The 24,839-nt window shown below is 40.2% G+C and overlaps 2 protein-coding genes across 3 annotated transcripts; both read right to left on the reverse strand.

Annotated features, from left to right (window-relative positions):
- Nucleotides 1–716: 716 nt before the first annotated feature.
- Nucleotides 717–9,988, reverse strand: vgf (VGF nerve growth factor inducible). The gene is made up of 2 exons (XM_063470317.1): nucleotides 9,748–9,988; nucleotides 717–5,057 (listed from the first exon to the last, which is right to left on the reverse strand). The coding sequence occupies exon 2, from the start codon at nucleotides 5,005–5,007 to the stop codon at nucleotides 2,863–2,865; it is 2,145 nt and encodes a 714-aa protein (XP_063326387.1). The 5' UTR covers nucleotides 5,008–5,057; nucleotides 9,748–9,988; the 3' UTR covers nucleotides 717–2,862.
- Nucleotides 9,989–18,146: 8,158 nt separating this feature from the next.
- On the reverse strand, nucleotides 18,147–24,768 carry ap1s1 (adaptor related protein complex 1 subunit sigma 1). Of its 2 annotated transcripts, XM_063466078.1 has the most exons (6): nucleotides 24,581–24,768; nucleotides 23,438–23,581; nucleotides 22,044–22,222; nucleotides 19,787–19,895; nucleotides 18,817–18,954; nucleotides 18,147–18,378 (listed from the first exon to the last, which is right to left on the reverse strand). In XM_063466078.1, exons 3-6 carry the CDS (start codon nucleotides 22,220–22,222, stop codon nucleotides 18,331–18,333), a joined length of 474 nt encoding a protein of 157 aa, XP_063322148.1. In that variant the 5' UTR covers nucleotides 23,438–23,581; nucleotides 24,581–24,768; the 3' UTR covers nucleotides 18,147–18,330. The 2 variants fall into 2 exon arrangements, with proteins under 2 accessions (XP_063322148.1, XP_063322137.1); XM_063466067.1 differs by lacking the exon at nucleotides 23,438–23,581.
- Nucleotides 24,769–24,839: the final 71 nt, after the last annotated feature.

Here is a 24,839-nt window from a genome sequence, read left to right on the forward strand (position 1 = left end):
GAAAGGTGACTGGAAAGGAAAAACTCGATGCATCATGGGAATCCCCGGCAGCCTACGTCTATTGCAGCATAACTAAGGGAGGATTCAGGGTCACCTGGTCCAGCCCTAACTATATGCTTTAGCAAAAAGGAAAGTTTGAAGCCTAATCTTGAAAGTAGAGATAGTGTCTGTCTCCTGAATCCAAACTGGAAGCTGGTTCCACAGAAGAGGGGCCTGAAAACTGAAGGCTCTGCCTCCCATTCTACTTTTAAATACTCTAGGAACAACAAGTAAGCCTGCAGTGCGAGAGCAAAGTGCTCTAATAGGGTGATATGGTACTACAAGGTCATTAAGATAAGATGGGGCCTGATTATTTAAGGCCCCATCTTAAATAACCAGATGGGGTTATTCCCTACATACAGTAGGGAAAAGCCTATGCTGATAATCACTGTCGTGATGAGAGCTATTTCACTGAAGTTAGAGTATTTTCAACACCACCGAGATGAAGTTTAAGCTGGATGAAGAATTTGATATAACAACTGCAAGCTCACCATCAGAAGTGTTCAGCTTTACTTTGGTCAGCACAGTCACACATGTTGCCGACCAAAGTATCCAGGTTCAATGAGATGACGACTTTGCTGTTGCTGTCTCTCTCACAGTCTCTTTGTGTCCAAAATGAAACATTTTTTTTAATAAAAATATTTTTCTTTATTTCTTTATGTGTAGTAAAATAGTAATTGACATGGACATTTACATCCAGCAAACACATATTTATTACAGCGGTTACAATGAGTTACATCTAGAAAGAGCGTGGGTAACACTCATTGCATACATGACTCAAACAGGTAGTAGTAGGTACACTGACGTTTTTGTTTCATTCATCTTTAAGATTTTTTTATACTTTTTTCATTAATGCATAAATGTTTTAAAAAAGTTATTTTTCAGGTGCAAGTATACATAAACGTGCAGACATTGTACCCTCTACTGTGTCTCAGCCCCTTTTATCTGCCCCTTTCTTTATTAATAAGCCAAAAAGAAAAGCATAAAAAAGCAACAAATCATTAAAAATGACAAAAGTTCAGTTCATTCTTTTTGTTACTTGCAGCTCATGATTACTTTTTTCTATGAGACTTTCAATGCCAAGATGCTGTGCTGATACCTTGATGATGACAAAGATGAACACCAACAAGCCAAAGTGGAAAACCTCTTTTCGATTGGAAAAATAGAAAAAGTAGCAAAAGAAAGTTTTTATTGATGAATTATTATTAGTATCCATGTGAAAAAGAAAATCAGGCTGTACAAAGTTTCTTTTTGTGTCATTGTCATTGAAAAATGTTTGAAAATGTGGAGCAAACATAAACATGAGCAAACTGTTCCTATCTACTGTTAATTAAGTTGGTGAGAACATTTACATTATGCATTTTAGTCCGACTGACCAAACAAAGTGCTTCACACCAAACCTTACCATTTTACTTTGTTCTTGCATTGCTTTATTCCCTACACTTATGCATTTGATCTGCATTGCATTCATACTTTGGCAAATTTAGAATCAGTACATGTATGCTTTTTCATTGTGGGATTCTCACTAATTAGGAGATTTGAAACTAGAGCCTTCTTGATATGAGGTGAAGGGATGTTACTAAACACTGCACCACCATTACAGGAGAGTTTTCCTATATTCAACATTTGGATAATGGGAAAAATAAGCAGAATTAACATTGAATTTAAAAATGACAAATTACAAAAAGAATGAATGAAATAAAAGTAAAAAAAAAATGTGTGAAACTCTGGGATTTCAGAGCACTTTGTGCCAACAACACATCTTCTAAAATAGAAACTTGTAACATTTACTAAAAAACTACAAAGGCCATCTTGCTTAGAAAAATAATGTATTAAATGCAGAACTGCTGCTGAGAGTGACTGAAAATATAGAATCACCCACGTCTTTTGCTTTTAAATATCTCCATGAAAAGATCAGTATGGCTCCACCATTACATCCTCCTCCAATAGCAGGACATGTAAAAGACTGGACTGTTTAGCCAGGGTTTAGCTGAATTTGTTATCACCGTAGCAACAAGGTTGTTGAAGTTATGCAAAAGAATGAGTCATCCAAGCTATTATATTGGTGGTAGTCTGGCTTTTTGACGCATTATGTTTTATTATAAAGAGCTTTGGTGGATATGTGTGAGTATACATTCACAGAAACGTGCTTTGCATTAAAAATTTTATCCTTTTATATGAACAATAAAAAATGATACATTTACATAAACGTGGTCATTTAAAAGATAATTATAGGGAGTGGCTTTTGATTTTATTAATTCCTAGACTATGGATGAAAATAACTGAATTTCTAAGAGGTGATAGTGTAAGAATGTATGGACACTCTGCCTTCGGGGGCCATTTCCTTCCACTGAGGGGGGACTTTTGGTATCCACAATCTTTTGGCCAGGCATAATTTTGAGGAAATTGTTTTAATTCGATAATTTTCAAATTTTAATGCCAAAACTATCATTTTCTGAGCCATCACTGAATAAATGTTTTCAGATTTATCTGACTGACTGATTCTGACAAAGGCCTTCGGTTCAGGTAACAGCATATTTAAACATCCTCCTTTGTTGGCATTTTAAAATGTCCACATAGAGAATGCTGTCAAGAAAAGTTAAAGGATAGCAAAGGAAACGAGTGCAGTTGTACATCTTTCATCCATTTTATCCAGACCGCCTCTGGGGAAAAGTCTTCTGTAGTGTCCTTGTCTCAATCATAACCAATCAAAATGATTACAGGAAACTTATTACATATGAAAAACCACCTAAATACTTAAATAAATACACTCTTTTCTGCTTGTGGCTCTTCTTCTTCTCTTCCTTCTTCTCATGTCTGTACTCAGTCCATCATGTATGGCTTCTTCATGGATATCTGCTGTATGTATTTCTCCAGATCATCATAGTTACTGTCTGGCTGCTTTCCAGCCACATAATAATCTGCAGGCGCTGGGGCTGAGTAATACAGCTGCTTCTGCTGAGAATGGATTCTGGGAAGTGGATGTAGTTTGGGGTTGGACGCTGGCTGAAATGTCCAAGGGTACAAAGAGAGAGGGTATCTGGTGTAGTAAGACTTCTGCTGTGGGCCTGTAGGGGGTTTTCTCAGCTTAGGTTGGACCCAGCTGTTGTATCGCCTTTTGGGAGAAAAAGCATACACATCATCCACTGAATGAGTGAGGAAGTTGTTGAGAGTGAGAGCGGGCTTAAGGATTAAGTAATAGGGTTTAAGTCTGGGTGCAGGAGGAACATAGATGGGGTAGCCTTTGTAGGGCTTCTTCTGGTAGTAGGAAGGATAAGGGTGGGGAAAAAGGGGATAGTGAGGATATCTAGTCCAAGCAGCTTTAGGTGACGTGAGCCAGAGGTCCTGTTTGATCGGCACAGGAGGTTGGGCCCAGATATTTTGATTGCCAAGCTGAGGTTTTGCAGGTTTGTTCCAGAGATCCTCTGATCTTGTTGGTTGTTTCTTCTGTAACCAGGTTTTGAGGAAATGAGCTGCTGGAAATGGTTGGTTAGAGGCGGGAATGTCATTTTGATTGCTTGAAATCTGTGATTCCGATGGAAATGGTGAAGATATGGCGGGTAAAGGTCGTCGCCAACCTGATGTCACGTCAGGCGACAAGTCTTTCTTCTTCTTCTTCTCCACGTCACTAATGATGTCCACCACATCGTCAGCAGGGAGGTGGAGCTTGCTGGAGATTTCTATAAGCTTGTCAATGGTCTGAGGATCAATATCGTCTTCCTCTGTGACTTCCTGTTCTTCGTCAGACCTTTTATCCTCTGCAGCGCTGGAGAGAGAAGAGCTGTACTGCTTGTTCCCGTTATTCTGTTTGGCCATGTACCGCAGCAGCATGTCTGAGGCAATATCAGCTAGCATCTCCTCCTCCATCTTGGCTCTTTGTGCCTCAGCTGCCTGTCTCCTCATCTCCTCCTGCTCACCTTTGGCCTGAGCCTCCTCTTCCTCTGGACTCAACACCTCCTCATCTTCTTCCTCCTCCTCGTCTGGATCATCATCTTCCATCGTCTGTTCTGGAGCCTGGAGGTCTGCTGAGTTATGATTGCTGCCATCAAATTCACCCATAAAATTGTCTCCTCTGAATTTTGGGAAGCTGAGAGCTTTCTGCGTCTCTTCTTGCCATTTAAGTTTTTTCTTAGTGATAGCAAGGTCACTGCCTTTATTTATGGGCATGATGTCATTGTAGCTGTAGTCTCTGCTTTCTCTGTGACTTTGCTCAGAGTCTCCTTCCCTCTTAATGGGCACATTCAAAGCAGGAAATTCCTTCATCATCATCTCAAGACTTTTTAGCTCCTCAGGGCTGAGCTGTTCCTCCTCCTCACTACTGGCTTGATCAGGGCTGGTTGATCCCTGCTGGGAACCAGTACTCTGTCCATTATCGCCTATTCCATCTGAGCCAGTGGGAGGCTTCTCTCTTGCTATTTCGACTGTGTGGCTTGTAGTACGACTGGTCACCCTCTCGGTCAGCTTCTCTTCTTTTTGTGCTTTCTTCCTCTCCTCATCTTCCCCCGTTTCCTGCTCCTTCCCCTGTGTCGCCATTAGCAGCTCTAACTCTTGTCGTCCGTCTCTGTCTCGGTCTGCTCCCTCAATCGTTCTCAATTTTCTGTATGAATCTTCGTTTTTATATTCCTCTTTCTCTGCCGTCATCTCTTCTTCCATTCCATCACGCCCCTCTCCTTCGCTCATTTGCTCTGCTTTTGAATTATTCAGTGCCTCTAGTAAAACTGCTGCTAGTTTTTTGGGATCAACATTTTTAAAAAGCTCTTCTTCATGCTCTGCTTCCTCTTGTTTCTGCATTGGCTGGCTTTCTTCACCACCTATATTCCTATATCCAGACACAGTCAGCCCTGACGTATGTTGGTATGGCTTGTCAAGGGTGCTGAGAGGATTGGAGGTGGACAGATGGAGAAAGGATGCTGCTGTCAGAAGAAGCAGCTGTATTAAAGCACTTGAGGGATTATGGTATCTAGTCATGGCTACCCAGAACAGGACTTTCTGTGAGCGGAGAAGGAGATCGGAAATCCCTGGAAAAGAGAAGAAACAGAATCAAATCTTCACTGAGAATGCAAGGATGTATATGTGGGTTTGATGAGTGAATGAGTGAGTAGCACATATGACCCTAGAGACGGCTAAAGCTTGCTTTCTATCTGCAGTTAATTAAGACTTTTAGTGTAACCACGACCGTTTCTTCTCCTGGTGCTTGACTAGATTGCTCCCATGAAAAGATATTCTTAAAAATGGATACTGGTTTTACACTTTAGTAAACCTTTTGTCCCGTTTCATTTTATGAATCTGAAATTAATCTCATTAAATCTGTTACTTTTATTAGATGTCACCAAAAGTTTTGGGAGCTGACATGCAGGGATGGAAACTGATGAGAACTGAGTGATGCAGATTCCATTGTCAATATCACTTCGATCAATTCGATTCCTTATTGATTCTTGTTGGAGCTATTTATTCTATTTTTATTACTTTGAAGTTTGTTAGGGGTTGTTGTTGCTTTACATATATTTTTGGGTTATTCACAAGTTTTTTTGTAGCTTGGTACTTCTTTTATTGTTTTGTTTTGTTGTTTGTTTTGTTAAGTCAGTCAGGAGGAGCTGTAGGGCCATTTCCTATAAATGAAGGCACTGGTATAGGACCAGCATACACTGGGGTGGGCCTACGGTTTTTTACCAGAGCAGGAGAAGCGGCAGGAAGCAACAAAAATGGATCTTGTTATCGCTTGCCGAATTGGATGAAAAAACCATAAAATGCAACTTTCAAGTTTGGACAGTGGGACTTCTTTTGCATGATCTTATCTCAGCGCAGCAGTGGCTTGTAGATTTTTAATTGTTGGATGTTTGGTTGGTCAAATGAAAGGAACTGCCACTACAGATTCTCATTAGCTCTGCTTTGAGAGTCACCACCACCACAGCTTAGCAACATATCAAGGACATTACGTAGTGCAAATTATTTGTAATGTATTTAACATATTACACAAAACACTTTTGTTGCAGTACATTATTTAATTACTCCAAGTTGAAAGTAATTTGTTACACTGGTCGTTATATTACTTTCATGTTTTCCTGTAAAATGACTCATGACTCTTTCATAATTGCAAGTGATCGATATAAACCTACAGTCCCACACACCATCATAAATCCTTGTCCTAATGTGAACACACATGCGATCTTTCTCTTAGTATTTAGGCACGAACACAAGGCAAAGATAAAACCGGCACAAAGAGACTTTAAAGCGATCGTCACGGTGATTTTACTGTAGAAACACGAACAGGTAGAAACGGAGGCTGCAACCTGACAGCTCATCAGTTTGTTACCTGTTGAAGTTCAGGCTCTGGCTGCTGGGCTGGGGTCTGCATTCACTCAGCTTTAACACGACTCTGGGTTCTTGGCTAGCTTAGCTTTAGCAGGGAGCCCAAGTTCTGTTAGCAGCATAATGCAGTTTGCATTTTAGCATCGTGCTCTCATCATTTAGTTCGATAAAAATAAATACATAAAAATAGCTGCACAGTGCACGCTGTCGACTTTACCACTATTTTCCTCCTCAGGCACAGGAACTCTAATCAGCTGATTGTGGGACAAGTGTATGTGGAACTGATAGGTGAGCAAATTTGACAATTCCAAGGAAGTGAACATCTCGAGTCCCATCCCTACTCCTAGAGTTATTCACGAAAAAGAGTTGCAACATGAGTTATAACACACAAGGACCTGAAGTGAAACTGAGAGTTAAAACAATGAAAGTGTCCATCGTCTGCACTTTTCATGATTTACATTTTGCTCTTTGAAGTTTTTTTTAAATTCTCCTGTTCTGGTGAACTCTGATATTGTTCCCTGCTCTCTTCTGACCCACTTGTTAACCAATCAACCTTCTTCAGAAGTCCAGTTCCAGTGACACGCAGTAAGGATCTTGGAGGACTGCACGGCAGCATCTCCTGAGGGTAAAAACCTTTCTCCACTCGCATCCAACCGGTTTTTTGAGTTGGGCGGATTGATCCAAATATCGATAGCATCGATACCAACACTAGTATCGATATCAGATCAATACTAGCACGACTGGATCAATACTTTGCTTTTATCCTTTAAGTTCAGTATGTGGCCCGCTGAACTGTGTTAATCATTTCTTTGGAAAAAATAAACCTCAAACATGCACTCTGAAAAATGTGCAAACTTTCTGTGCTTTAGATTCAGAATTTTTTAAACTCCAGGTCTCCAAAAACCAAGTTTGAAAACATGAAAAGCTGAAAGGTGTGTTTTGTTGTGTCAACTAGTTATTGTGGAAAGTAACAATCACAGTGGTGATTAAAATGTGTTCAGAATTTGCAAATTGACAACTCATCTCATAAGTCATGGCAAACTACTCTCCCCCAATTAGCTGCCTGAGTAACTTCAGCAATACTGGCCCTGTATTTGCTTTGTATTGGATCGATACCAAAATTTGTAGTGTGGCACAGAAATTCTGTGAATGAGGGAAAGTGTGAATGTGAAATTATGTGAAGCTATAATTTGAAATACAATAACACATTAAGTTTTTGTACAAAGTATCGGTATCAGATCAGTATCGTAGATACGACCCTGCATTTTACTTGATATCGGATTGGCAAGGAAACCACTGGTATCGCACCTCACTAGCGGATGGACACATTTCTGGGACCACAAATCCTGCGTGAAGCAGCCCAGACGAGGTCCTGACAGACATTGACTGGTGGCGCACACACACACACACACACACACACACACACACACACACACACACACACACACACACACACACACACACAGGGAAATAGGAGAGTGGCGACAGAACACAAACAAAAAACAGAAGCTCACGCAGTGAGGACTGAGGGACTGTGACGCTATGCTCTAGCACTAGAGCAATATTTCCGTGCAACACCAAGAGCACAGCTGGTTTTCACTTTCTGAGTTTTCGCGCGCGCGCATGTGTGTGCACTAGTGTAGGAGTAACTAACCAAGGTTGTTATAGTTAACTAAACCGGACAGAGGAGGCGTGGGTTTTCACGCACGCAAGACGCGCTACCTGCAGTCCTCGAAGATCCTGACTGCGCGTCGCTGGAAGCGGGTGATATATGCGACTGCTGAATGTTGATTGGTTGACAAGTGGGCCGGAATAGAGCAGCGAGCGATAGCAGAAGCAGAAAAACTGTGAAAAAACTTAAAAGATGATCAAATAAATCATCTCCCAATGTTGCTGCTGCCGGCGGGGACGCGCTGCTCCGCTTGGTGCTTAAATGTTGAACCCAGAGTGCAACAAGTGTAATATCTTGAAATCCGCAACAACCATTCCGGTGCACATTCACTGCCATGCCTTCTTTGGAACGGGTAAGACGTTTATTACACCGAGTCGTTTACACCATCAGAAAAACCTGCTCTTGTTTCCAGAAGCCACCGCCTGCCTGCATCGCCATGTGCCATATGCAGCAGTTAAAACACTGTAAAAATGCGCAGGAACTGCAAACTCAAATGTATTTTCTAAGAATACCTAAACAACCAGTTTCACGGTGGGATTTTTTTTATCCCTATTAAAGCAAAACAATTCAAGTTGAATTTCATTTTGTTGTCAGCTAATTACCATAAACCTTTTTGTTTGTGTTTTGCTTTCGTTAAATCACCCAACAGTTATATCAATATATATGTAAATGATTGTTAAAATCCTTTAGTTTTTAGTTGCAGTAAACACACTTCGGAGATATAGGAACATAACACATAGACGGCATATCCTGCGGTGGAGGCTGGGCTGTGCCAAAAAAGGGATTTCACATGTTCTCATGTGTTGTTGTTGTTGTTTTTTAATGTCTGATACATGGTCTATTTTTGATAGGTTTCAGGTCAACAAGTTATTTCTAACCGTTTAAATTGAATCATTGTTTGGCACAACAAGATGAATCTGTTGTTTGCACTGTTGCAGCAGGTCACAGTTCCCAGAAAAGCAAACAAGAATAAACATGAGCATACAGCCACCTCAGACCTCAACAGAAGTAACCTCCCCGCAATTCGCACTTCACATGTAAACAACCTTATCTCAGACTAACATGGACGTCAGTGTTATGCAGAGACAAAGGTTACCGTTGTCTCTGTGGTATCAGCCTTTTGTCACCGCGTTACAGCTCCAGTCTACTTATTTTACAGTGCAGTTATTTCAGTCAAGGATGTGATTGCTGGAAATGACGATAATTGAGAAGATGAGGCTGATGATGTGGCTAAAGATGAGAAGTAGGAGGGGTTGTAGGAGCAGACAGTAGGTTGATTATAAACAATGAATTTTGACCACATCAAATAACAATACTTTAAGCTGCCATCAGTGCACAAATTCACTTCAACGTGATGCCTGACTTACGAACCGCCTGCGTGTCCGCAAAATATTGACTGGGGCCTAATTGATTTTTATTCCTTAAAATCAATTAAATGTGTGCCACAGTTTAGGACGGACATAAATACTTCCGATTCATCTACTAAACCTCCTCCAACCCATCACACAACAGGCATTACCATCTTTTCCTGCGTTTTCTATATGTTTTGCACATTTTCTGCGCCTCGCTTTGCTTTGACTACAAAGCTTTAGAGTGACATCATAATTTTATTGCAATATTTTAAACATTTATGAGTATTTCTAAGAACGCTAATATTATTGAGCAACAGTATTTCTTTCGGAGAGCAGAAGGCTAAATGCCTTAATGCAAAATAAGTTGCCGCTTACTTGCAGTTCAGTGTGTGCGGCGGGGGAATTCCTGCTTTCCCTCCTCGTCACGTCACACAGCTGCTGAAGTCCTGCAGTCATCCACTCCGTGCTCGTCGTGACGCGTGCCGTGTTGTAATGTGCTGTTAATTATTGTTACTGCTATTGTTGTATGTCGCTGGGTTTCGGACTCTTCGTGTGCTACTATCACAGGAGTCAGAACCTACTTCGTCTATTTTCAGGACTACGGACAGAGGCTGCGGCTGTCTTCTACCCCCTCCTTCCGCACACACGTGATCCTTGCGTCAAGGTCCCCATTGACGTCAATAGACTGGATTTCATTCATAAGATTTTTCTGCACCCCACCGACCTTATCTTCTCCCTCCTCCCCTATTTTATCAGACCAATTAGCTGCAGTGCTGCTGTTGAATAAACAGAATATTCGTAATTCATGGTGCAATCTCAGAGAGCTGGGTCCAAGCTTTCATGGGCAAACCTGAGTGCAGGAGGGAACCTTTGGGGTTTTCTTTAGACATAGACATGCTTATTTCTGTGGGCTGTCTCACGTTTGTGTGCCATAAGAGCTTAAGGATGCTGTGCACTGGTGTGTGACAATGGAGGCAAAAATAGCTCTCCTAATAAGCTGTGAAAGTTCTTCAAGGGTTCAGCCTAGGGCTGAGTTTTAGTAAATAAATACATTTATTTTTCATGGTATGGATCATCATCTTTATCCTTCTGTTCACTAGTACAATTCTCCATTCCTCAGCTTCTCCAGTTTTGTGTTAAAATGTCTGGTTAAAAAGTCCACTGCCCTCTCTTAGATATTTCCGCGCTGCTACAGCTACGTCATCTGAACCTTTCATTCAGTGGTGCTGGTTTCAGTTATTGTGCAAATGTACATTTTTAAGTTTGGGGAAACCTGCAGTCAGCTGAGACATCATCTGTTCCTCCCACTGAAAATGAACAGAATCAAGTTTAGGGGAACCTTTCTACTCCTCATTGTTTTCATAGTTGCCTCAACTTCCTCTTAATTACTCTTCTGCACATGCTGCTTCCAAGCTCACACTCTCTGTCTAGCCAAGTCCAATTCTCCTTCCATACTGTCCAATCTCACATGCAACACACTTTTTCTTTTCCACCTTTCTTTTTGCAATGCACGTGCCCTACCAGTATTCCTGGCTACTTCTCCTTCATCTCATAGACTATCCAACTTGTTTATTACCACTTATTCTTCACTGACATATTTTCCTGTACTTCCTAATTCTGCCATCAAGTCTCTTTGTCTTCTTTTCTCTTATTCTCAGTTTTCTTCACCACTTCAGCTGTCCTTTCCAAGTCTTCACTACCACCCAGAGCCTTTAATATTTGTCTTAAACCACAATGTCAGTTAAAATGGAAAAAAGAAACCATAATGCAACTCTATAAATATGATGCTGTGACAAAGAAATGGTAAATCTGTTAAAAATGTTAATTGACCCACAGGGGTCATGTCTCTGGATACAATGGCTCATCTGAAAAAGAAAGCCTAAAATCAGAAGTACTTTGCTCACTGGTACAACTCTCAAACATTTACCTTAAAGCAGTAATTCTGGTAAAGCTGAAATTACATCTACCTAATCTATAAAAGCTACATTTAGACTGGAAAAATAGTTTGTTGCTCTATAAGAAAAAGTCCTCTGTAAAACCAGAACATTTTACTGTTCATCACTGATACGTTTCTCTTCACTGTAGCTAGGCTGACACAAAGTCAGAGCTCCGTTGAGCTAACCATTCCTTTAACCTCACGGATTTCTCAATTTTAACCATTAGAGAAACAAATATTCATAACCATCTCACAGAGGTTACTTTATTAAATTAAATTTTATTTGCATAACGCGAAGTCACAACAGTTGCCTCACGGTGCCGTTATGTACAGTTACTTTTAATACCATTGATATTTGGACTCCTTTTCTCCATCATCTGCCTCCCTTGGTTACATTGCAATAAGCTGCTGATGGCTTCTCATGATGCAACATCATGAATTCATAATCTCCATTTAAATGCTTGCTCACAGGGGGTCATATGATTACTGGAGTTTTCTCTGTTTTCTTTATACTCTATGTATAGTTTCTTCACCTTCTAATATAAAGTATTTGCTCAAAGAGGCTCGTCTCGTTTTCTCTGTATTATTGTAAGGTTTTTGGCTTACAATATAAACAGTATAAATCAGCTTGAAATATAAATGTCAAAGAATAAAACTTGGCCAATTAGGTGATGTGCCATCTAAAAAATATCCAATCCAATATTTGTTCAAAACATATCATCACTCAGTGATCACTAGGACTACAGTGTGGTACATTTTCTCTAATACAAGATAAAATTAATCAGTTTTCAAAGTTTAGATCTGTCAGTTAACCGTTATTAACACCAGGTGAACAGTTCCTGTTATGAATCTGGATGACAAGTATAGTTTTTGAAAGTGCGTAGACTACACTTCATTCTAGTCTTCTAGTTTTTTTTAGCAGTTTAATCTCACTGTGGTTGGGCATGCTAGTCTTTACAGGTATCTCTGCAATATATCAATGCAGCAGTCAGCTGAGACTGAAGATGTCACTTTGGATGAATGACGAAACATTTCTCCATCTGAAAACGCTACGTCCAGATTAACAGAATCAACTTTTAGTGTATTCGCACCTACAATCACACCCAAGGCCAATTTGGAATCACCAATTAACCCAGTGGTTCTCCATCTGTGGGGTGTATAGCTACTGGACGTGCACAACTAGTGAAATGTGGAAATAAGATTGTTTTTTTAGGTAAACAACAGTTGCCATTGTTCTGAACTTTACTAAACTTGAAACCTTTTCTTTGACTTGCCAGTCAGGGTAATTTTTATAATTATTAATTACTGGGATTCTTATCTAAGTTAAACTGCGCCATTATAGTTTTAAGTTGCATCTCTATATATTTCATATAGCTCCACTTGCCACACAGATGCATCTGTATGTGCAAGGGTGTGGATTTCTGTGCCACTTTGAAATTGGTGTGTGGGGTGACTACGCTGACCTGTCGTCAAATGAGAGAAAGCTACAGGATATTTCTGACTGCTGGACCATTTTTCCTTTCCATTCAACCTAGAGCCTAATATAACTGTACATTTGGAGAGACATTAAAAAAAATTGCCCCCTTACTCCCACCAACCCACCCACTGAGTGCTTTTGACTTTTACACAGGAAAGAGAAAAAAACAAAAACTGGACCATATAGTAGAACTACAGATGTATGGTAAATAAATAAAGAGCAAGTTTCATTACTTATTCTTTTACAATAATATAAAGGTAAATAAACTCCTAATGTGGGCCTTTTGTTTTTTTTCTTTATATATTTTGGCCACACTTTGTGGAATATAGAGAATTTTGCCCAATTTTACACTGGACTGAATCAAAAATACACGCATTTCATGCTGTGAGTTAACGGTGCTAACTGAATCACACTTGTTGCGATTTACTTCATGAATATAAATACCTTTCAATAGAATTATAAAGGAAGATGGATTGAGTGTATTGTATAAAAGACTTTAAATGCAGAATGTTTGTTCAACTCGTAGACAGCCCTTTTCAGAAATGTTTATTAATCCCACCAACTCAGACTAATTTGTGTGATTACAAGCAGATGCATTCAAATTCAAAGGGAAAAATAAACAAAGTTAGAAACATTGCTCCAGCTCATATAATAATCCTGCTGAGACAGTATAACGAGCTAAGATTTATTTTAAACAAGCAAACAAACCAAAGAATCTAAAGCCCGACCTTCTTAACATAATTTGCCTGGAAAATAAATTCAGGGTGATGAGGTGATGATACACGTCCTAATAATCCCATAAGAAAAACATACACACTGCAGCACCTTAGGGGGGCGTGCTCCATTTTGACCCCGGGACTTCCAGGCCATCCTCAGCACAGATGTTTCTGTATCCTATGCCGGCCACTTGGTTATGGCGTTCCATGTATGTCCTGTTTGCTAGCATCTAGCACCCTGTTGTTACATGTGCTCAGGGGCATCTTTGCACAGCCCGCACCCGGGGTCTTGCCTGGTGTGATAGACCATAAAGTCTAGTGCTTAGAGCGTGTTCCTGCACTGCCATGATCAGTGCCTTTCTTTCAGTTCACCTTTGTCCAGCCACTGGTAGGATTTCTGGACGTCAGCCACCTCTGCTGCCGGCCGTATATACCATGCAGGGTCCTGTACATCCATGATGGCTCCTCTTCTCAAATTTCTGCTGCCTGAGATATTAACTAACCACACTCTCAGTTGTGGCCATCTTCCTGAAGTACTCGTGGATGTTCATTGTCTCATCCTGGGTAGCAGTTCTGACACTCACTAGCCTTGGCCACCTTCCTTCATCTTAGTGTACAGTCTTAGGGTGCTGCATGCATGGTAGGGAGCTTTCTTGTTTTGATGTCAGTGGCTTCTATCTCCTCTTTTGGCCAGCTTATTTTATGGTTCGTATTTGTCTATGGGACTACAACCCCCCCCCCCCCCTTTTATGATCTAACTACACTTCTGAAGTCCAAATGGGCTGGAAGTACCCTGCATACGAGATCATTTCACATGTCAGTTATTGATGGTCCTCAGTAACGTGTTGGGAAAAGTGAATAAATGAGTGAAAAAGTAAAATAAGCAGCACTTGGCTGCATTTCAATAATACTGAAGACTGCTGAGTGCAGAATCTATCAAACTAGGAGCTGGCTAAAGTGACACCAGATTTTATTTTCAGCTATTTGCCATTATGGAGGACAAAAGGTTTCAAACTTGTCCAGGCCTTAAATCTCATGTGTGCTCTCCCATCTAGTAATAAATGCATGAAAATAAGGCTTTTCTGAAAACAATGAATAGAAGTCTCACAGGCCTGAATACATGCTTCAAGCCATTTATAATTCTTACTGTTTGATCTGTTGCTCACCACAAACAAGCACAAACAAAATCCGTTACCCTTAACTTTAGTTGCATAAGTTTTACAGCTTTCCCCACTGATAAAAACCCTTCATACTACACAAAATAATTAAGCAATAAACAATAAAAAAAAACTATACATATATCAAAAAATGGAGTCTGAGCAATGAGCTACCAGAACTCATTCTGTGATTTTACACATTTATTTCTTACACTGAAAACCAAAGAGTCATGCTGACAGATTTGTCACAGCAGCTTTTTCTTTACCATCTAGAAACAGTTCAGAATCAGAATCAGCATACTTTATTAATCCCTAAGGAAATTATGTAAATATGTAACTTCTTTACAGTGACATCAAGTTTCACTAGTCCGGCCCCCTTAAGATCAACATTTGCTGTAGATCCTGGTGGTGTGGATCAGTGAACCAGTGTCTCCTTCACTCCTGGCATACAGCTTGATGTCATCCGTGTAGAGGAGGTGGCTAATAATTGCTCAAGTCCTTGGCCAGCCTGTTTGATGATCTGGCTGACGGGGGTTCAGGCCTATGCAGAACAGTAGTGTGGAGCAGAACATCTCCTTGGTAGATCCTGCACTTGAAGTTGACCTCTAGTGTTCGCCACATCCCCATCAAATTCCTTATGGTCCTGTCTTGTACAATTAGAGGAATCCCAGGATCCATGAGTGAGGCACTGAGTCATAGGCTTTCCTATGGTCAATCAAGGGAGTGCACAGGTTGGTCAGTCTTGTCCTATAGTCTCTGATGACTGCTCAACCAGTAGCAGGTTTTCACCACTCTGGTGTTTCTACCAACTCCTTTCTGTGTCATGTATAGAGCCATGTGCCTGTTCATCTTAGTCAGTACGATGCCTGAGGATCCACCATGTGGTACTGAGGAAGGTTATTGGCCAATAATTGGATGGGACCCTTCCCAGGATTATGACCCCAACATAGCTCACTGGAACCTTCAACAGTTTTAGTAAATCCTTTTGTAACCAGTGCCATCAGTACATTTTGTAACAAGCTTGTGAAGCTCTTGACAGAACTCACTGGTTTTACACAACATGAGATGTTCCTTGTGTGACACCTTTTTATAGGCCATCAGTTGGGACTTGGGAATTAGCTGATATTAATTTGCACCTTGCGGCAGGAATGCTTCCTAATTACAGATAGATTTCAGCTGGTGTCAGGAGTTCCCATGCTTTGTTGCACCTTTGTGTGTTCAATACATTTTCCTCGTGTCATTTCTAATTGTTACACAATTTATAGACATCTATGGTTGGATTCTTTGCCTCTGTGGACTGAATTGACCTTTACCAACATCTGGTATTAATCCCAATAGCACTTCTGAAATATATTTATTCATAAAATTGGTGATACAGCAGGTGAAATAAGTATCTCTTTATCGTGGTACCTGGTTGCGGGTGGGAAATATTACTAACATTTGGTTCTGAAAGTAAGACGCAGGAAAAATGGGCAAGCTTAAGGATTTGAGTGAGTCTGACAAGAGCCAAATTGTGATAGCTAGACCACTGGATCAGCACATTTCCAAAACTGCAGCTCTTATGCAGTGTTCTCAATCTGCAGTGGTCAAAAGTGGTTGAAAAGGACTAGTGATGAACCAGTGACAGGGTCGTATGCGGCCAAGGCTCACCAGTTCATATGAGGAGCAATGGCTGGCCCATGTGGCTCATCCAACAGACAAGGTACTGTAGGCTTAAACTGCCCCCAAAATATTGGTTCTGAAAGGTTACTGAAAAACAGTGCATTGCATTTTGTTGGGTATGGAACTACATAACAGCAGACCAACCCATCCATCACCAAAAACACCAACAATAGGGACTTGAGCATCAGAACTTAAATGCCTTAATGCAACTGCTGTTGTGATTTGGCGCTATTTAATAGAAATGGAACTGAATTGACCGTGGTGCCATGGAAGAAGGTAGCCTGGTCTGGGAATCATGCTTTCTGGGAAGGGTCAGGTGGTTGTGCATCGTTGATCTTGGGAACACTTAACATCAGGATGCACTGTAGGAAGACAGCAAGCTGGTGGAGGAAGTGTGATGCTTTGGGTAATTTTCTGCTGGGGAACCTTGGGTCCTGTCATTCATGTGGATGTTACTTTGACATGTACAGCCAACCAAAGCCTTGTTGCAGACCATGTACATCCTTTCACTGAAATTGTAATCCCTGATGGCCTCGGCCTATTTGAGCAGGATAACCCTCGCTAGCAAAAACGTTTCAAGAATGGTTTGAGGAGCTATCTGTTTCTAACGCTTTGGTGCAAGGTGTGGGTGTGTAAACTGTAATCGTTTTAGCAGTTTATCTATTAAGAAGTGTATTATCCTGCAATTTTGTCAGGGGTATCAGCCTTAAAATTTTTCAACTTGTTCAACTGATTTGGAATGACCCGTTCCATTACTGCCCACTGCTCATTCAGCAAAAGCCTGTTTTTCACACAGATGTCACACTGAAAACAAAACTTTGTAAAACATTTACAGAACAATAAAATATAGTTAAGCTAGATAATTCTATCTGCCTTGTAATTTCACTCCAGCCCAAACAAGTACCCACTGCACACAGCATGTCCCTTCTATAACTTTCAACTCTGACCTTTACCTGTGTTCCTTCTCATTCTAAGTTGCACTTTTCCTAAACTGCATATGACATTTCATCAGGATTACACACTCAGTACATATTAATGGTTCAAATGTAAATAAGATCTTTTTTTAGTTCTGATGCCATTCTAAAATGTCTTTGGTTTATTCTTCACTATCAGTTTATGAAAGTTGTGCAATGACAGATGGGCCAATAACAAGGAGTATTCATACAATCTAAAAATATTAAACACCTGAAATAAACGTGATATATTCAGACATAGTTTGACAGCACCAATTGATTACCTAGTACAAGAACAATTTGAGTGGAGCCAGAAAATTAAGAAAATGTCTAATTCTTGTAATTGTTTTGTTTTTAATTTCTTCACTGGTTTATGTAGCGCCTGCATTTCTTAACATGGTGTAAATATACTGTACAAGGCAGGAACACAAGCCATCATACGAGCAGTGTATTATCTTAATAAAAGAATGACATTAAATGTTGTTAAATGTATGTATAAATTAAGTGTTTTTTCCCCAACTTACCATCGTCAATGCTTTAAAATTCACTGTTAGCACTTGTAGTGACATTAAATATTTATTACAGTCTTACTACTCAAGTGAGACCATAGTCAGTACCTGACAAAGCTTCATGATAGAATGTGCCTGCTCAACCAGTTTTTGTATCATAGCCCAGTCACACTGCAAAATCACAATACTGTGATAAACATTCAGCAAAATGTTACTTTGCTGAAGTGTATATAACCCACAGTGTTTACCACTGTGGGTTATTTTCTTAGCTGGACTCTGCCTTACTCCTTAAAAAAAAATATAAACACACAACTCTGGCAGCCACATAGACGTGACCCCCCCACCCCCACATTATCACCCACCCACCCAGAGCTAAAGGGCCTGGCACTGCAAGGTTCTTCCACTAACTGAGTCTCTCCCCCAGTTAAACAGTGTATACCAGTCCCCATTCACATATACATAGTACCAGTACTGTCAAGTTGATGCATGTTCTACCCTACACTGACCCACCCCCTGCCTTCTATATTCTTCCATAACGCTGCTGTGGACTATGCCAAGCCCATCTCCTCCAGTACACTTCTCGGTGATTCGTCCTCCTGAAAAGATAAACAAGACGCAACTTAAATTACAGACAACAAATTGTTTCATTCACATTGCATGGAGCTGTCACCTCTCACAGGTATAAGTAGAAAGATGACTGTATGCCATTTATATTAGTATTACTGTATTATATGCAAAAAATGCAACAGTTAGGGCTAGCTGACTCAGAGTGCAGGCAGAAAGGAAACTATTACAAAAAACTGGTTTTTCACCGACCAGGGAGGAACAAAAACGACACAAATTTACATATGCAGAGTGTACGAACTGCACAACTCCAAACTGAAGTTAGTCTGGTGAGCATTAACACAACAAAATGTGGACAAAGTCCCACAGTCAGTCCATGACTTGTGACTGACTTTTCAGTGATAACTCACAGGTCACTAACTTTAATGCATCGTCTTCTTGAGTCATGTCAACTCTGAAGCCCAGCTTACCTCCTGCAGTAGGTCAGCTTGTTCAATGGCTTTGAGGACACTCTTTTTAGATGTGTCCTGGATCTCTCCTCCCATCAGGAACTCATCTAAAATGAAGTAGGCCTTCTCAAAATTAAAGATGATGTCCAGCTCACACACCTACACATACACAAAACACCACTCTTTACCATGCCAGGGAAAGTCTCAGAACGGTCTTTCAACTTCTCCGTTGGAGTTTTGTTTTTCAAAGAAACAAAGTTAATCCTCTTAAAGAAGAAAAAAATTATGTTTGAATTCACATTGTGAGTACATTTTAACAAGAATATAATGGTTTGCTACATGGTGGCTAGCTACAGAGCTATGGTTAGCATGATATAAAAACATTAGCACAGTGAAGCTGGAGGATGAAATATAAGTTTTTCCCTTCAATAAAAATTAACATGAGGGTCCCCCGTGGGCAGAGACAAATGCAATTGCATGGCATGAAAAACAGGAAAAAAACAAGGACCAAACTTCAGTCAGGCCTTATATAATATATCCACAACACAGGTTAGTCATTAATATACTGCTGCATGGTTTATTTTACTCATTATGTTAAGTTCCTGATCCTCAGCTTCATGTTCCCATTCCAATCTTTTTTTGCCTCAGAGTGATTCTTTTCTGACTCATTCACATTTTTGGTGTCTGAGCAGCTGGGCTGTAGTTACACGGTAAGGTTTTAAAACTGAGCTTTAAAAAGTGTTGTAGATGAATAGTAGTAATAAAAACCCAGACAGGTCGACAGTGATCACGGACTATTTTTAGGGGCTTGTTCTGATTAAACAGAACAAAGATGCAAAGCATTAAAACATGCCAAAAACACAACAGCCTTAATAAACGCAGAGTAGTTTGGACCCGGAACCAGGAGTCATATGCCATCAACTATTCTCTTCCTTCAAAATAATTCACATGAAAATCAGGAAAATCACATTAAGATGCACATATGACTTACACTGCCAAAATATTTATCCAGCAACTCTACGAATCGGTGTATAACTTCGAGTGTGATCAGCTCATTGTCTTGCTCTTCAATGGCACAACAGAAATAAAGGCTGGCATACCTGCAAGACAATATACACAAAAGTAGAAACAATTTTAAAATCCTACATTGCCTTGTTGTCAAGTTATCGCATTCACTAGATTTGCAGAAAACTTAACCTCTGACCTTTATGTTAAGGCCACTGAGATTGAAACTCAAATATATTAAGTAGATTCATTCTATGGTATCAATTTGAAAACCCAATGTCACCTCGTTCTCAAGTTAAACAAACCAACAAGGCCGCAGGCTGCCTGCTGTGAGCTCCAGTTAAGACTTTCTGCCTCAAAATTCATCACAGATGTTTTTAAAAAAAGAAAAAAGAACTACAACAACAAAAAATGTACAGCGTACATTTGAAGTATGACAGTTTAGCACACCTGTGTAGGGCTGCCAGACAGCACAAAGCAAGCGTGCAGAGTTCTTTCAGTCCAATAACCTGTGTTTGGGTGCTGACCTATGAAGTAGCATCTGCGTTTTAGTCAGTCCCTTATCCCCCTGATCTCGTTGACTTGCCTGATTTTGTAATTTGTCCACAGTAAGTGGGCTAATTATTAAATCCTTAATTCTGCTTTCTGTTTTAAAAGCATTGTTTGCCAAGTTGTGTTGTAACCTCCAAGTTTCCTGTCAATTAAATGTTTATACATTACTTTGGTGTAGCATGAATGGCTGTAGAGGAAGTCTTAATCAACAGAAAAGACTGTTAGAAATTATTATTAAAAATAAAATAAAAATACAGTTAAAAGTCCAAAAATGTCTGCCCTCCATCACATGTTCCAAAGACTTCCAGTGGGCTGAATTGGTGTGTTTGCTGGATTGATTCTGGCCCCCGGGTCTTATGTTTGGCACCCCTGATTTAGTCCAGTGTTAGACTATACTTGTAGAGGGAATGGGTTCTTTAGTGATGGTCAAGGGTGGTTCTGTACCACACAGCCCTTTGCAGGCTGCCTTGAGATTTAACAGAGAATTTTTTTTTTATCTTCAGTAGATGAATTTCCTCTGGAACTGGCATGCATGTCATGAGGGAGTCTAGTAATAAGTCTTGAAACATGTGACTGCAGTTCGATGTGCCCCTTTTTGTCCAGTTGATATAGTATCAACTCTGATGCAGAAAAGCAAATGTTCTAAAGCTTGTTGTGTCAACACTGTGGACTCAGCCATTAACTCTGCTAGGTGTGGCAAAGCCAGCTGATGTGGCTGGCCATAGTGGGAAGTAGATGAGGCCACTGTGCCACTATATTAGTTACTATAGAAGTATGCAATGTTTAGGGCTTCTTCAAATTTCAAATGACTCATAAAAATCTAATAATGTAACATTCAACAGAAAGACCTGTTGCATCTTCTAAACTAAGTTGTTTTCCTTAGGTACAGCTGGTTTAAGTCCTTAAGAGGTGTTGACCAGGGAAGTCAAGAGAAGCAGGCCAGATTTGTAGTAACTTGCCCTGATGGTAAGAGCTCCTGGCAGTTAAGGCAATGCAATTCCAGCCCATGGCCCCTGTGATCAGGGCCACCCATATTCCTCCACTGATCACCGGATGTATGAGGCCATGGTTAGGTTCTCTGTAGTTAGAGCTCAAAGGCAGTAATTCACCTAATTTGCCAATGCAGACTGTTAGTTCATCTACTTGTTCCACCAGTGGGGGCTGGGCTGGCAGTGAAAGACCATGTACCACTGTGGTGGACGTGGGCCTATCACCCCCATCTATATGAAAGCAGCTTCTCTTTCCAACAAACATTAATTTTAATGAAATACTCAAATACGGACAAATATGTAATTTCCCTTCCTACTGTTTCTTTCTTGGAGATAAAGCACTGCCACATCTCATCCTTTTCACATGTTTAATACTGCGTTACTAACATTTCTTTTAAAAATTTCTAAACAATAAAGGCTACTGCCTAAATGTATCACCGCACAAGTAAATGAACCTGAGAACCTGGCACTGGGATAAAAGCACTAGTGCATTTCTTTACAGTTTCTTGATAATTAGTGATAAACCAACAGCAGTTCATAGCACGAGTTAGCTACAAAAGAAAATGAAACTGTAAATATCTACTCTAGAAACTGTCAGTAACGTTAAAATGAGAAAAGATGAAAATAGTGTAAAGAAAGTACGCAAGAAGCACGTGATGATGTGATGAGTACAAAATGCAGGACTGCCTATGGCACTTTTACCTTTTATAGACAATCTTGAGGTCGCGCCACTCTAGAAAACTGCACATCTTTGGTTTGCGAGCCAACACTATCTGCATCAGCTCCCTGACCATCTTCTTCTTGTCACGCTCAGCTGTGGCTGTGTACCACTTCTGCAGTCGCAGCTTGCCCTGCCGGCTGAACAGCAGCATGAAGCGCATCTACATGCAAAAATAGAACACCACCCAAAAAGACAGTACAGCATATATGAGAACATGTATTCAATGTGTAGGTACATGTCAATACATAAATGTGACAATTAGAATTACTGCTCCAGTAAAGGAACTTTTCCTGTTAACTCTGTTAACTGCATTCTTGTGCCCAATTATGAGTCACTTCATCACAGTTTTTTATCATTTGCTCTTTTTGTAAACATTATTATCAAGTCTGACATCATTAACCATTTGTGTTCAAATGCTCTTTCAATTCCCAAAAGCAAAGAAATACAGGGACGTCATTTAGAGTTAAATATGGTCAAAATTATTTCAGCTCCACTAAAATAATCAGTGCGGCTGCTCAAGTGTTGCACCATTATGATAAAGAGGAGGGCCCCATATTAATAGAGGCAGATGCCATCATATGGTAGGAAGAAGACACCAAAAAACCAGACAATTAGTTATCAACATTTTGTAATGTGGTCTGGTTTACTTGCTCAGAAAAAGTTCAGGTTCAAAGTTAAATATACAGTGAAATCTTAGTCAGCCCAAGAGAATCACATCCTTGGTGACAAATAAACCAGTGTGCACTGTGAGTCTTTAGAAATTAAACCATGTCAACAGTGCACATCTTTTAGAGAACACGGCGGCTCCTGTCTGCTCAAATAACAAAGCGCTGCACCATGTTTGAAATCCAGCAGAATCGATGCTTGGACTGAGATGTGCTGCACTCAAAAATCAACTCTATGACATTTTGTGAGACTTTAACTTGTGGTAAACATTTCAGTAGACATATACTGCAAACAAAGAGAATAGCATGCCAAATTGTTTTCTCAAATCACAATTTAAAAAAAAAAAACGTTCTAATCTCCACTTGGTGTCTATATTAGATCATCATCCCATATCTACGTGGTCCAAGGGAGTGTCACAATGAAACACATAGGGAGTTAAGCCAGCATTATAAAATAGCCATTTTAAATGGTTTTATGTTAAAATGAACCAGTCAAACCAACCAACCAAACAAACAAATAAATAAAAACAATCTCATGGCTTTCTATAATAAGTTATTTAAATTCCAGTCCACTTATCCCATGCCCTCCAAATCCCTCAGTTGTTAATGCAATATCTCTCTGACACGTCCCAGGTACACTAATGAAAACTGGCAGTTCAAAAGTAGAAGGTGAACAAAGTGGAGCATTTAGCAGTTGAAGAGTCAGTTACCTTTTTCAGGTGCTGGGAAGACCAAATTAGGACTAAAACCAAAATTAATAATGGATTTGGTCACTAAAGACTTGCACTAGGATGGCAATCTTTAAATATTCTTTGTGAAGTCAGCTGGGATAGGCTTCAGCACCCCTCGCGACCCTGAAAAGGATAAGCAGAAGCAAATGGATGGATGGATGGAATGGATATGAAAGTCTATAATAACATAATGGCCATGACAAATTTACATTGCGGTTGTATGTGGCGAGTGTTTCATCTCATCATCCTATGCTGTTTTCCCCACGCCATACTGGCAAAGGAAAGGGAGGAACTGACATCAAATGTCTATAATATTTTGGTTTGATATTACCTACACACATAGACGTCTTATATTGCATTTAAAGCAAACCCATACACATAACACTTCAATCACATAATGAAACCACTCATATAAACTTGTGCTGTAATGTGTATTACAGCTATTTTAAAACTTTGCAGATATGGCAATACTAATCCACCGTATCACTTACTAATTATGTTTACTTACATCTGCCTGCTACCAGTCTACAGTCTATTTGGCAGGGATGAGTGTGGGAGGTATGGTTTCATAAAAGATGAATGCTATTGTTTCATCAGTCTAGGCAGTAACAGATGTCACTGTGGCAGGTAATATTAAGATCACCAGTGTCAGTCACACCATTTGGCCACATGGTTTTGGCCATGCAGAGTTTCAAAAACAACTGAGCTGAGGTTAAGCACAAAGTTAGCCACATAATGAAACCTATTTCATTACTTTACGTTGTAACCCTAGGCTGGCAGAAAGTAGGAAGCACGCCGTCACCTTCGTTGCTGACGATAACTAAAACCTAAAGATAAACTAATTACCTGCAACGAGGGCAGTCACACTAGTTTGTCCCTTATCTGTCATGCTAAAGTCTGACTAACATCACACAGATCACAAGCTGCACGAAAGCTATATACAGCGTAAGAAGGATGAAGTTTCACAGGTTATGCTGGCCTGTTAGCTTGCAAGGCTACGCTGACAGAAGCCAGGTGTAGTTACCGCAGGTGGTGACTTCCTGGAATCATACACCTTGATAGCATTAGCGTAGCATACCCTCCACGTACACTTTTCCAGGCAAGTGAGACGTAATAACTTACCATTCTGTGGGATTTTTAACGTTTGTGTCACGTTACACACGGACTCTACTCCCTCGTTGCCCACTCAGACGTGCACCCAAACTAATGCCGAAAGTTCATTCCCGTGTAAGGTGCTCAACTACTGCGCTTGTAATAAGCGCAAACCCTTCCCCGACCGTTGTTTCTGCCAAAGCACTTCCACATCCGAGGAGCATGCGCACTCCGGCACGTCTAACGTGACGTTTATGCTTTCGTCTCACTTCCGGAGGGTTCGAATGAT

Source organism: Pelmatolapia mariae, linkage group LG3_W (assembly GCF_036321145.2).
Source record: "Pelmatolapia mariae isolate MD_Pm_ZW linkage group LG3_W, Pm_UMD_F_2, whole genome shotgun sequence".
Classification (NCBI taxonomy): domain Eukaryota; kingdom Metazoa; phylum Chordata; class Actinopteri; order Cichliformes; family Cichlidae; genus Pelmatolapia; species Pelmatolapia mariae.